General features: G+C 39.7%; 1 protein-coding gene across 1 annotated transcript in view; it reads right to left on the bottom strand.

The window, feature by feature from the left end:
- dnaaf10 (dynein axonemal assembly factor 10) overlaps nt 1–14,295 on the bottom strand; it is a 222,300-nt gene that overhangs the window by 62,057 nt on the left and 145,948 nt on the right. Inside the window, exon 5 of the mRNA XM_028820267.2 lies at nt 8,631–8,746. Within this exon, the coding sequence (XP_028676100.1) occupies nt 8,631–8,746 (116 nt within the window). The remainder of the gene's footprint in view (nt 1–8,630; nt 8,747–14,295) is intronic.

Genomic DNA, 14,295 nt, shown 5'->3' with positions numbered 1-14,295 from the left:
CGTCATCAGAGTCAACTTTGTCTGAGCTTAGAAAGATCTGTGTCTCTCCAGGAAGTAATGAAATGACTTGGTTATTAATGTGATTAACATTAATATTTTTTGGACATAATATAGTGCGTTGTGTTAACAGGGGTATTTGGTCTAATGTGATTGCTGTTCCAAATATCTCTTTTACTAAGTCGTCTGAGATAAAGGATTGTGGAATGGAAATAATATCTGGGTGAAGTCCATCTGTATTTGTGAGTGTACCATTTCCCAGTTGTATTAGCCAACTGTTATATTCTGGATCTGGACATCGCATGTTTTGTACCAACTGTATTGTTTTAAAGCAATGCCAATTGTCTGCGTATTTTAAGGTGGACTGAACAATAGCTGAGCGCATGGCATGTGGAACAATAGCTAAGCATTGTCTAAAATCCACCTATGCTGACACCTATGCTGTCTAGTGTGAAGGTGTTGACGTTCACTTTAGAATATGTGGCTTTGGGTGTCACTTCTTATGGATGTGTGTGTGGGGGGGGGGGGTGAGGATTGTTGTTGCGCGAGCGTCTTCTTTCTTTTTGTGTTCCTGTGTCTTGTTTGAATCCCCCTCTTTGTGTGTGTCCCGTCCGTTGCTTGTAGGGTCTGTGGGGTGGGCTTCGCTCGCCAACCCCTGGTGTTGGGAATGACAAAGAGCGTGATGTATGAATGAGATATACAATAGTGTGACGGTGTAGATGATGCAAATAGAAATCAAACAATAAAGTGTGTGGCACAGTGTAAAGGTTTATTTGAAAATTTCTTTGTACACGCCGTTTAAGTGTAAAAGGTAATTCCAGCTCAGAACTTGTAAGGTCATTTAAGATGGTTATTGTTGTGATCAGAGTCAAGTTTGTCAGAGCTTAGAAAGAGTTGTGTCTCTCCAGGAAGTAATGGAATGACTTGGGTATTTATGTTTTCCACATTAATATTTTTTGGACATAATATAGTGCGTTGTGTTAAAAGGGGCATTTGGTCTAATGAGATTGCTGTTCCAAATGTCTCTGTAACTAAGTCGTCGCAGATAAAGGCTTGAGGAATTGTAATAATATGTGGCTGAAGTCCATCTGTATTGGTGAGTGTACCATCTCTCAGTTGTAATAAGCAATTGTTATGATCTGGTTCTGGACATCGTATCTTTTTTACTAACTGTATCTTTTGAAAGTAATGCCAATTGTCTGCGTATTTTAAGGTGCACTGAACAATAGCTGAGTGCATGGCATCTGGAAGAATAGCTAATCACTGTCTAAAATCTCCTCCTCATAAAAGTACCTTTCCTCCAAATCTAATATTATTATTCATAAACGTTTGTAGAAGTTTATGAATGGTGTTGAGTAAGTGACTTCATGCCATTGTACATTCATCAATAAACAACATTTTTTCAAGACGGATGTCACGTGCAGTGCCACCGTTAATGTTCATAGTGGATACCGATTTGTAGGATCTAATGCAGTTGATAAAGATTTAACTTTCAGGTACATCGTCAGTTATAAGCTTCTGTAGATATTCAGTATATGAATGTAAAGAAGGCAGTCTAATTTGACCCTTTTGACAACAACGTGTAAATGTATAACTTGTATTGCCAGTTGTTTCTTCAGGGAAGTGAACTGAATGACAATGATTGCAAATGACATTCATTAATCCGAATGAATTTTCCTGGTGTATGTTTTCCTTGTGCCGTTTGAGAGGCGCGTTGTTGCATGTGTAGTATTTGGGACGTGTTGTTTTGGAGCTGTAATCGATTTGCCTGTGCTGTGTGAGAAGCCCGTTGTAGCCTTCGCTGCCATTAACGTATGTCTGAGACGGGAGGTGTTTCGTTTTGAATCCGTGCTTGTTGCGATGCAACACTTTGATTGATAGATTGCGTAATGTGGATCTAGGATGTAGATTTGTGCATATTTGCGTTGTTGATTTGTTTCAGGGTGCACTGTTCCAATGCAATGCAGTATTTGTGCACATATGCGAAAGCAGTATGGTCCATTGCCTTTTGGTGGCCTGATATTTACTCCGGTATATGCAAAAGCAAATGAACTATTGTAGGATCTAATGCAGTTCATAAAGTTTTTACTTTTAGGTACATCGTTAGTTAGAAGCTTTAGTTGAGCTTTGCGTTTTTAGAGTCGAGACATTTTTTCTTATGGATGTGTGGGGGGGGATCGTTGTTGCACGAGCGTTTTGTTTCTTTTTGTGTTCCTGTGTCTTGTTTGAATCCCCCTCTTTGTGTGTGTCCCGTCCATTGCTTGTAGGGTCTGTGGGGTGTTTTTGTGTTCTTTTTTTTTGGTCTTCCATGGGCTTGTTGAATCCCCCTCTTGGTGTGTGTCCCGTCCCGTCCCGTGCCTGTAGGGTGGGGGTGGGGGGGGGGGGGTATGGTCGTGCCTTGCTATTGTGCGCTCGTCTGTTCTTTTTTTTTTGGTGTGTTTAGTTTCGTGTGCAATGTGTTTCGTGCTTTCCCCTCGTTTGAGTACTCTTTTATGTGCCTTTTCCTTATTTTGGTGCTTGTTGAGCCTCATTTTTGTGACTCCTTTCTGTATGTGCTCACTCCTGTTTTCTGTGCTCTCGTCGGACCCTTTTTGCGCCTGCGTCTCTCGCGGCCCCTCATCCGCCTCTCTCCCCCTCTTTGTGTGTCCCGTCCCTTGCTTGTAGGGTCTGTGGGGTGGTTTTGTGTTCTTTTTTTTGGTCTTCCATGGGCTTGTTGAATCCCCCTCTTGGTGTGTGTCCCGTCCCGTCCCGTGCCTGTAGGGTGGCGGGGGTATGGTCGTGCCTTGCTATTGTGCGCTCGTCTGTTCTTTTTTTTTTGGTGTGTTTAGTTTCGTGTGCAATGTGTTTCGTGCTTTCCCCTCGTTTGAGTACTCTTTGATGTTTTTTTTTCCTTATTTTGGTGCTTGTTGGGCCTCATTTTTGTGACTCCTTTCTGTATGTGCTCACTCCTGTTTTCTGTGCTCTTGTCGGACTCTTTTTGCGCCTGCGTCTCTCGCGGACCCTCATCCGCCTCTCTCGCCCTCTTTTGTCCGCCTTTCTCGGGTCCTCAGCCGACTCTCGCGGACTGTTTGTTGCGCCGGCGCAGTACGTCTTTTTGCAGCTACGGCCCATGGCCGGATGTGCCTGCGTCCATCATCCGGTTTAGCATTCTCGGTTAGTAATATGGATATTACTTTTGCACTTAAATCTTGGATTAGAATTAGTGTGGCAACGAACGATTACTTCGATAATCGATTAATCCGTCGATTGTTTTTTCAATCGATCTGTTAATCAGAACGTAAAAATGTTAGTTTTATAACCAAAATTTTATTGAAATTTTTTTACATCCTTTGTTTCTTAATGTAAGCAAGAGTTAATTATAATTCTTTTAACTACAATATATACAAAAAGAGTAAAAATAGACAGTGTGTGAAAAAACACTTTAAAGTGCAACAAACTAATTTTTCTCTAGTAAAACATGACCAACTTAGTTATGTTGAATTGTTCAAACAGTGGCTTAAAAAGCAAACTATAGCTGAAACTGCTACATCAGTGGCTTTAAAAACAAATTCTTAAATTGCTTTATCAGTGTTACCAGGGAAGAAAATGGATCTATAGGAATTTTGAGTTGCAATGCAAAAGAGAAGTGATATCCACATGTTCTTGGCTAAGTCTGGCTCTCTTTTTGGAAGTTATGCTGTCTACAACCGAAAAAGACATGCTCAGATAGTGTTGAGGGAGTAAGGCTACATAGGTAGGTCTTTGCAAGCCTGGCCAGAGTGGGAAATCTAGTCTTATTATTCTTCCACAAATGTGAAGTTGTGGATTTTCTTCTTTGGTAGCTTGTTTCTCTCTGAAGTATGCCAGGATCTCATTCCTTAAACCTATCCACAGATTTCTTCAGCTTCTACATCTCTGTTATCTTCTTCACTGCTGTGCCCCAAGCCAAGGAGTGAGTCAAGTAAAATTGCTGCTAGTGGATCGCCAATGAATTAAAAAAAGGTAAAACTGGGTCATTCATCTTTGCCTTGGATCTGGGCGATTTTTCTCAGTATGAAATTGTGCACATTTGGCTATCACTGTGTGCTTTTATTATCAGATTATGTAGGTACAAAGAGCAACACTTCAGACAAAAGTTCCTTCAATGAATGGATATTTTCCTGTTTAGCACATCCATGGCTGACCTGCACATGGCAACATGGTTACAGATTTCTGGAGACAGGGTAGCTGTGACGCTAGGGTCAGCAAAAAAGGACTCAAGAAGAAATGAAAATACTGCGTGGCACCAGCACTTTGTCAGGTCTAGGAATTAATGGTTTTAAGTCATATCAAGTTGCCTTTAACATTGTGTTGAATGTGTATATGTGTAAAGGTAAAATGTTTATTATATGACAAACATTTGACTAACTGATGTTAAATAAGAACCATATATATCTGTTCTGACTCAACTGCAAATTCAACACAATCACAGGATAAAGATCTCATTCATACTGGGGGACTGCCTGTATTTGAAACTGACGGATTTCAAATAATACATGTACAGCAGAACTACCATTTCAACAATAGCCCTAAAGTTGTCTTTGAGGTTACTTTCACACTCACAAAGTATATTAATAAAACCAAGTTAAGGCCAACAGCACACAAGCTACAAACTGTTGCAAATTATCCATTATTTCTATTCCATTGTTGATAACAGTTGTACATGATGAGTGTGTGCTCGAGTATGGCAGAATCGCATTAAGTCTGAAAGCAAATAAACACAGTGTGGACTGGAGGACAGACTCGTAAGTGGTCTCTTGTCTACTAAGCTATGTGTGTAAGAACCCTGGCCCATCTCCACTTGCTCCCACGTGTTTCCTCTTCAGGAGCTCATGCATGATAGTAGTACTCCCATGCCATACCAATTCTGCTTTGTAAATAAAAACACCATTTTTAGGAATACTACCTTTCAGGTAGGTCTCACCTGTGCACCCTGAAGGCAACCCATTGTGCGAAACTGTTTCTGGGGTAAACCTACAATTCAAATCCCCTACTAAGTCCCTATTGAGTGACTGAGTCCCCCACTATCTGGGGTTTCACATGCCTGGTCACCACTTCAGAATTCTCACAGATACCATCCAGTAGTGCTGGGCAGTATGACCAAAATTCTATATCACGGTATTTTTCAAAATTATACTGGTTTCACGGTATTGGACGGTATTTTTTTCTCATGCATGAGTGGATGTTGACCACATTTTCCACTGCAATAACTGGCTAAGAATAACCTATTCCACTGTCATGAGAACTGTACATTGTACAAAAAAACATTTTAATGTGCACATAAGTACTAATACAGGTTTGCATGGCCCCATAAAGTGATAGTTTTCAAGGGGGTGGCACTAAAGAAGAGAAGGAATCACACTGCAGGACAGATAATGCAGTCAAAATACAGAGTCTTTTTATTGAACAAATTTTGCAAACAACTTAAGCTAAAATTTTGACAACATATTTTCAACCATCCAAAGAGGCATTTAGACTTAGTAAAATATCCAGAGGTGCTTGTCAAAAGTTGTATTGCACTGAACATGTCTTAGAAAAGGAATAAAGAGTAAATATTTTTTGTAAACCAACTACACTTTGTTAATGTTAACAATCTCTGTCCACTGACACATTAAAGTGACTTTTTAAACAACTTTACCATCATTAAACTGCATAATATTTAAACTAATAAATAATAACAATACAATAAATAATAGTGCAACTTCCAGTAATAATACTATTACTTCCAAGACTTCAAAGCCCAGGTGCATTACACAGTATTCACCAAATTAAAATAAAACAAGTGCAACTTGGTGATGACATCTTTACCAACTGAACCATCATTAAGGCAAACTGCATTAATATGGACCTTGCTTCAAGCTAAGCTATATACATAAATAATAAAACTGCAACTTGCATTTATAATGCTATTTGTGGTATAGCCCTATGGAAGTGTATTAGGGCCATGGTGAAGAAAAAAAAAATACAGACACAGTGAAGAAAAAAAAACTATGTCGAGGTTAAAGTCAGCATTTCCACTTTATTCTCATAGTTTATTTTGTCATTAAAGTAGAATGTCGTAAACTAAACTTCATCCTAAAATCAATGTTTAATTTACTAGATTTTCTCAAACCCCATCATAAGTTAATGTAGCACATTAAATGCTTTGTGTTAAGTGTTCCCCGACCCAGTTGTTAATCGCTACGTGCTTCTTAAACTGTGTGGCAGGCAGCTGGCATCCATGCCCAGCCGGGACGCCCCCGCACACTATATTCAGGGGGAGCAGCCCTGGATGCTAGATTTTACTTGTGTTTTCCTGTTGAATACAGGGCCTCAGAGGATTAATGTTTTTCTAGATAGATAGATAGATAGATAGATAGATAGATAGATAGATAGATAGATAGATAGATAGATAGATAGATAGATAGATAGATAGATAGATACTTTATTAATCCCAGGGGGAAATTCACTTACTCCAGCAGCAAAAAATATTAAATTAAAGAGTAATAAAAAATGCAGGTAAAAAACAGACAATAACTTGAATAATGTTCAACGTTTACCCCCTCTGGTGGAATTGAAGAGTCGCATAGTTTGGGGGAGGAATGATCTTCTCAGTCTGTCAGTGGAGCAGGACAGTGACAGCAGTCTGTCGCTGAAACTGCTCCTCTGTCTGGAGATGACACTGTTTAATGGATGTAGTGGATTCTCCATAATTGATAGGAGCCTGCTGAGTGCTTGTTGCTCTGCTACGGATGTCAAACCGTCCAGCTCTATGCCAACAATAGAGCCTGCCTTCCTCACCAGTTTGTCCAGGCGTGAGGCATCCTTCTTCTTAATGCTGCCTCCCCAGCACACCACTGCGTAGAAGAGGGCACTCACCACAACCATCTGATAGAACATCTGCAGCATCTTACTGCAGATGTTGAAGGATGCCAGTCTTCTAAGGAAGTACAGGCGGCTCTGTCCTTTCTTGCACAGAGAATCAGTATTGGCAGTCCAGTCCAATTTATCGTCCAGCTGCACTCCCAGGTATTTATAGGTCTGCACCCTCTGCACACAGTCACCTCTGATGATCACGGGGTCCAGGAGGGGCCTGGGTCTCCTAAAATCCACCATCAGTTCCTTGGTTTTGCTGGTGTTCAGTTGTAGGTGGTTTAAGTCACACCATTTAACAAAGTCCTTGATGAGGTTTCTATACTCCTCCTCCTGCCCACTCCTGATGCAGCCCACGATAGCAGTGTCGTCAGCAAACTTTTGCACGTGGCAGGACTCCGAGTTATATTGGAAGTCTGATGTATATAGGCTGAACAGGACCGGAGAAAGTACAGTTCCCTGCGGCGCTCCTGTGTTGCTGACCACAATGTCAGATCTGCAATTCCCGAGATGCACATACTGAGGTCTGTTTGTAAGATAGTCCACGATCCATGCCACCAGGTATGAATCTACTCCCATCTCTGTCAGCTTGTCCCTAAGGAGCAGAGGTTGGATGGTGTTGAAGGCGCTAGAGAAATCTAGAAACATAATTCTTACAGCGCCACTGCCTCTGTCCAAGTGGGAGAGGGATCGATGTAGCATATAGATGATGGCATCTTCCGCTCCCACCTTCTCCTGGTATGCGAACTGCAGAGGGTCGAGGGCGTGTTGGACCTGTGGCCTCAGGTGGTGAAGAAGCAGCCGCTCCATGGTCTTCATCACATGTGATGTTAGAGTGACAGGCCGGAAGTCATTCAGCTCACTAGGACGTGATACCTTTGGGACTGGGGTGATGCAAGATGTTTTCCAAAGCCTCGGGACTTTCCCCTGTTCCAGGCTCAGGTTGAAGATGCGCTGTAGAGGACCCCCCAGCTCTGATGCACAGACCTTCAGCAGTCGTGGCGATACTCCATCTGGACCTGCTGCTTTGCTGGCACGAAGTTTCCTCAGCTCTCTGCTGACTTGCGCTGCTGTAATTGTGGGTGGGGATGTCTCTCCTATGTTGGTATCAGCAGAAGGATGTGTAGAGAGTGCAGTACTCCTAGGTGAGAGTGGGTTAGGGTGGTCAAACCTGTTAAAGAAGATGTTCATTTGGTTTGCTCTCTTCACGTCTCTCTCGATGGTGGTACCCCGCTTCGAGCTGCAGCCAGTGATGATCTTCATCCCATCCCACACTTCCTTCATTCTATGTATGCCAGATTACATTTTTGTTTTTTCTGTTGTCATAAGACTTTATCTTAGTAAATGTATACATTGCATTTACCTACATTACAATCTTTAGAACCTTTGTTACACTAATGGAAAACAATCTCTCTCTGTATTTCTCCATGTTCATATACATTGTTATTTTTTGTTTTAACTACATAATATTTGTAACCAACTGCTTTGAGATTTTCAATGTGAACTGACATTCAAATGAAATCTTTTGTGGTCGTAATAAAGAAACCTGTAGTAGTACGGTACAGTAGTAGTAGAAGCAGCAGCTGTACATCTTAAACAAATTAAGAATATTTGCTTTACTGTCATGCGTCCAAAATCCTAGTGTGTTAAAAAATAAGATCAAAACAACCCTCATTATTCAGTGTCCAAAAGTGAAGCATATATTTCTGCATGTATTTATTTACTATAAAAACATCCATTAAAGAGATTACTTTGATACTTACACCATTCTTAATGTTGGTTTCCCATCTTAGCGACATATTCCTTAAATCAAAAAGTTTAATGTCACCATTGTCATAGCCAGCACAGACACAGCGATCCTGTTCATTAAAAGCATGACCTAGAGGTAGTAAAGTACAAATGTCCATGTCATATTTCTCAATATAATAAAACATGTCAGATAACTGAACGAAAACAATACTTTTTTACTTTACTTAATAGCTTCTTTAAAGTTTTAATGATTTTAAACATCAACCTCATACGTATATCTGAAGCAAAAGCCACATAAACATTTGAAATGTGCAAAAGAGTAATTTGTTTTTATGAACATTATTATGTGTTTAGTCTCTAAAAGGAATCCAGATACAAATAATTTACTTATTTTGTGTTTTAATGACTAGATACAATACAAATTGTACTTGATCATCCTAGCTGCCTGTGGAAAGAGTATCCACCTGCATATAACGCGTTCCAAATGGTAGTTTCAATTTTAACAACTCTCTTCCAATAAATGGACAAATTTATTACTATATTACCTGTGCCTTTTTTTTTTGTATTTTCTTTGCTATTCATTGACTGTCTTAAGGCTCCAGGCCTTGAACACTAGGATGAGCATGGTAGGTCAAATGTTAAAAGACATAATTTCAATAATTATTAAGAAATGACCCCTTCAGCATGGAAATTAATATTCCGTCGTTGGTATTGTTATCGTGCTATAGAACAGTAAGACTTCAAAAAATCATGAAGACAAAGTACAGCAGTTAAAAAAATAAAGAAAAAAGCCAAAACATAGAAAGAAATAAAGCTTAGTATTAAACTTGATAGCCATCAGAGGGGAAACTGCCATGTAAAATATTGAAAACAAAGGGAGCGTGATCCCCAGTCTATTTTGAAAGAGAGAAAGGGGGAGGGAAAATATTATTCTAACACCGCCTTATCTTCACAGTATCTGGTATTTTCAGCTGTTAGTGTGAAACTAAGAAAAGAATGAAAACACAAATATGAATAAACAAAAACACATCAGCAGGTTTCATCACCAGTTTGAAGACTCTAGGCACTTTTTTCAATTTGCCAATAAATTTCCTCTGTAAACATAATGCCAACTCAATAACTGCAGGAGGTACCTACAGTTTCATTAGAACAATCTAGACAAGAGCAGGCCATTCAGTTCAGCTAAGCTCACCAGTCTGATCCACTTGTTTCTTACAAAAAAACTTCAGGTTTTGAAAGTCCCTAAAGTCTTACTGTCTACCACACTACTTGCTAGCTTATTCCAAGTGTCTATCGTTCTTTGTGTAAAGAAAAACTTCCTAATGTTTGTGTGCAATTTTTCCTTAACAAGTTTCGAACTGTGTCCATGTGTTCTTGATGAATTTATTTTAAAATAACAGTCTCGATCCACTGTACTAATTCCCTTCATAATTTTAAACACTTCAATCATGTCACCTCTTAATCCTCTTTTGCTTAAACTGTATAGGCTCAGCTCTTTTAATCTTTCCTCATAATTCATCCTCTGTAGCCCTGGAATCAGCCTAGTCGCTCTTTTCTGGACCTTTTCTAGTGCTGCTATGTCCTTTTTGTAGCCTGAAGACCAAAACTGCACACAGTACTCCACATAAGGCCTCACCAGTGCACTATAAAGCTTGAGCATAACCTCCTTGGACTTGTACTCCACACATCGTGCTATATAACCTAACATTCTGTTTGCCTTCTTAATGGCTTCTGAACACTGCTGGGAAGTCAATAACTTAGAATCCACTATGACTCCTAAATCCTTCTCATAAGGTGTACTCTCAATTTTCTGACCGCCCAGTGTATTCAAACCTAACATTTTAACTCCCTGTGTGTAATACTTTACATTTACTGACATTACATTTCATCTGCCACAAATCTGCCCAAGCCTGTATGCTATCCAAGTCCTTCTGTAATGATATAACGGATTCCAAATTATCTGCTAATCCACCTCACTTGGTATCATCTGCAAACTTAATCAGCTTGTTACTTATATTCCTATCTAAATCATTTATATATATATTAAAAAATAGCAGCGGCCCTAGCACTGACCCCTGTGGAACACCACTCTTAACGTCGGCCAATTCTGATGAGGTTCCTCGCACCATCACCATCTGCTTCCTGTGTCTGAGCCAATTCTGCACCCATCAAAAAACATCACCCTGAACTCCCACTTCTTTTAGTTTGATGCCCAACCTCTCATGTGGCACCTTATCAAATGCTTTCTGAAAGTCAAGATAAATAATTTCATATGTTCCACTTTGATCGTATCCTTTTGTTGCCTCCTCATAGAATTCCAGCATGTTAGTAAAACACGACACCTCCCTCTTCTGAACCCATGCTAACTGTTCAGAATAACTCCTGTCCTTGCAATGTGTTGCTCAATCTCATCCTTAATAATTCCTTCCATTAATTTTCCTGTGATGTATGTTAAGCTATAGTTGTCCCAGTGCCATTTTCCAGTCCTTCTGGAATTTTTCCAGTGGGCACTGACTTCCTAAAAATATGTGTCAAGGGTTTATATATGTACTCACTAGCCTCTTTAAGAACTCGAGGGTAAATATTATCAGGTCCTGGTGATGTGTTTGCTTTTAGCCTATTTTATCTGAGCAGTACTTCTCCCTCTACAATTTCCAAATCCCTCAGTACCTCCTTTGCAGTCACGCTTACCTCTGGGAGGTTATCCACGTGCTCACACTTTAGAAAAATGTAAGTGTAGGGCATCTGCTATTTCATTGTATATATCTTTTAATTTCCCTTTACTCTTTCTGATGCACTTGACCTCCTCCTTGACTGTTCTTTTACTACTAAAATACTGAAAGAATCTTTTAGGTTTTTTTTTTGCCTTATCTGCTATATTCCTCTCCGTTCTTTTAGCCTCCCTGATATCCTTCTTAATGGTTGCTCTCATGTTCTCATGCCCTCTATGAATCACTTTGCAGTCATTAATCTTATACGCCTTATTAAGCAGTTTTTTTTCTTTGCAAATTCTTTTTTAAATCTTTATTAATCCACTGTGGAGTTTTTGTATCTGTCCTGCATTACATGTAAAACATTTTTAAACCTGTTCCACTGCTTTTCGACTGCCTCCTCACTTAAAAGCTTATCCCAGTGTATCCTACTTAGACTTTGTCGCATCTGGTCAAAATTTGCCCTACCAAAGTTCAACTTGACAATTTTAGTCTTTGCATCTGCACTCTTACAAATACTGAGAATTGTATGATATAGTCACTTGACCCTAGTGGTTCAATCACCTCTACACCCTCAATTTTATCTTGATTACTACAAAATACTAAATCTAGACAAGCTTCACCCCGTTTTGGTGCTTTAACATTCTGTGTTAAAAAATAGTCACCGATTACTTCAAAAACTCCTGGGGCCTCATGTATAAACGGTGTGTATGCACAGAAATGTTGTGTAATAACGTTTCCACGCTCAAATCGCGATGTATAAAACCTAAACTTGGCGTAAAGCCACCCACATTTCCACAGTACCTCATATCCTGGCGTACGCAATTTCTCAGCTCCGTTTTGCAGACTGGCGACACCAAGCGTCAAAGCAGTGCTAATGTTCCTGTGTGGTTACCCTTTCTTTCTTAGACCCACATTCCTGACACGGCTTTATAAATACACTGAAACTAACTGCACATTGTTTATTAGTGTAATGCATCTGATTGTAATTAACCTGTAGCAATATAATGGTCCAGGGAATAGCTATAGTATTCCAAATACCATAACTGCTTTAGCGTTGTTACGCTCACTGCATCTTCTTCTTCTTTCAGCTGCTCCCATTAAGGGTTGCCACAGCGGATCATCTTTTTCCATATTACTCTCACTGCACCACTCAGAGTATTTATATCACTGTATCTGAGTGGGGAATCACAGCAGCAGCTGATCGGAAAGAGAATTATTGGTATACAGTTTCAAGCACACACTACCTCAGCCACGGTAAAACGCGTCAAAGCCTTTCCTGTATGGACTTCGCGTTTCAGAAACCGTTTCATCCCAAGAACTATAAACGCACTCAATCAGTCCATCAAATGCTCCTTGTAGAACTGTTTGTACATATAAGTACAATTACCCCACTGTAAACTTAAACTGCAGTTATAATATTGCACAACCTGCGCCACTTTATAAAGCGCGTATGATGACGATATCATTTTTAAGATGAAATGCAGCAAAATATGTTGCTTATAGTATACAGATAAAACTTTAACTTCATTTAAATAATCTGTATTGTTAATAATTAAACATGTGAGGACACGGTGCCGCAGTGTTAGCTAGTTCACGGATAGCTCCTGCCTTGCGCTGTATTATTGCTGGTGCTGACGCGACACTGGAAGGATAGATGGATAGAATAATTAAACATGTACTACGAAGATATTTCAATGTTCCTTAAAAGATTTGAAGAATCGGCGTTCTAAGCTTACAGATGGCTTAACGTCTATTACAGAGCTGATTGTGTGGCGATTGGGTATTTGGAGAAAGAAAAGTAAGGACAGGAATTGGAGGTTAGTACGTCTGAAAGAGACAGTACTTCTGTAATAAATTATTTCGTCGAAGGTTGCACATGGCGCAGCAAGCCTCTTGTGTGAGATATGAACAATCACTGCGCCACCGTGTTCCCATGTTTAATAACATGCTTTCATTCCTATTATCATGATAAAGATATCACGTATACATCTCAGTATTTTAATTATTCATAGAGCTGTAATATCACGAATGTAATGGATTCTGTGTCCTGTCGGAGAAAGAGAAAGAATGGAAGCACGTAGTGATTCACACACATAAGAGCACATAGAAGATCAAACACAGAACAAAGCATTTAACGTACTACTTTAGTTACGATGGGATTTGAGAAACTAGTAAAATAAATGATTTTAAGATGAAGTTTATGATGTTCTACTTTAATGACAAAATTAACTACGTGATTAAAGTGGAAATTTCAAGATTAAAGTTGACGTTTCGTGCTTTTTTCCCCTACTGTGCGCCTATTTTTTTTCTCTGTACCCTAATAAGCTTTCATATGACACTCAGACGGTTGGCTACAAGTCGCCTTTGCATGCCGACTTTGATATGTGACAACTTTTTTATTTCGGGCACTCTGCGACTTTGTGAACTTGAGCTTTCGAGTTTCTCTGACACTATGTCACTCGATCAACTTTCTTTTGCTGATTATACCACTGTTTAAACCAACAAATAGTACGTTTTTCCTTTGCCTCCACTTGGTATTCGCTGAAATTCTTATATTTTCCCCCGTGCTTTTCCCATTGTCTTTTCACAGAAGGCTATTTATATCGATTTGCATAATCAAAGAGGCATAATTCTGGGAGGAGTTGGGGCGGGACAGAAGGCACGTGCACGTGCGTTACTTTTCACGCTGATCGGGATATATGTAGTGGAAGAATGTGAAAGTTTGCGTACGCACAGATTCCTGCATCAGGATTTTTCTGTGTGTACGCACATTCCCGCTTTTGTGCTTGCGCCATGTTATAGTGTGAGTTCTACGCACTGCGTTATACATGAGGCCCCTGTTTTTCTGCTCCTCCATCTGAAAGGATATCCTAGTTAATATTTGGATTATTAAAGTCCCCCATGACTATACTATTTCCCTGTAAACTTGCCTTTTTGATATTACTAAAAAGATGTGTGTTGAAAT

Source organism: Erpetoichthys calabaricus, chromosome 15 (genome assembly GCF_900747795.2).
Source record: "Erpetoichthys calabaricus chromosome 15, fErpCal1.3, whole genome shotgun sequence".
Taxonomy (NCBI): Eukaryota; Metazoa; Chordata; class Cladistia; order Polypteriformes; family Polypteridae; genus Erpetoichthys; species Erpetoichthys calabaricus.
Note: the sequence above shows the minus strand (reverse complement) of the source record. Positions and strands in the feature narration are given on the sequence as shown.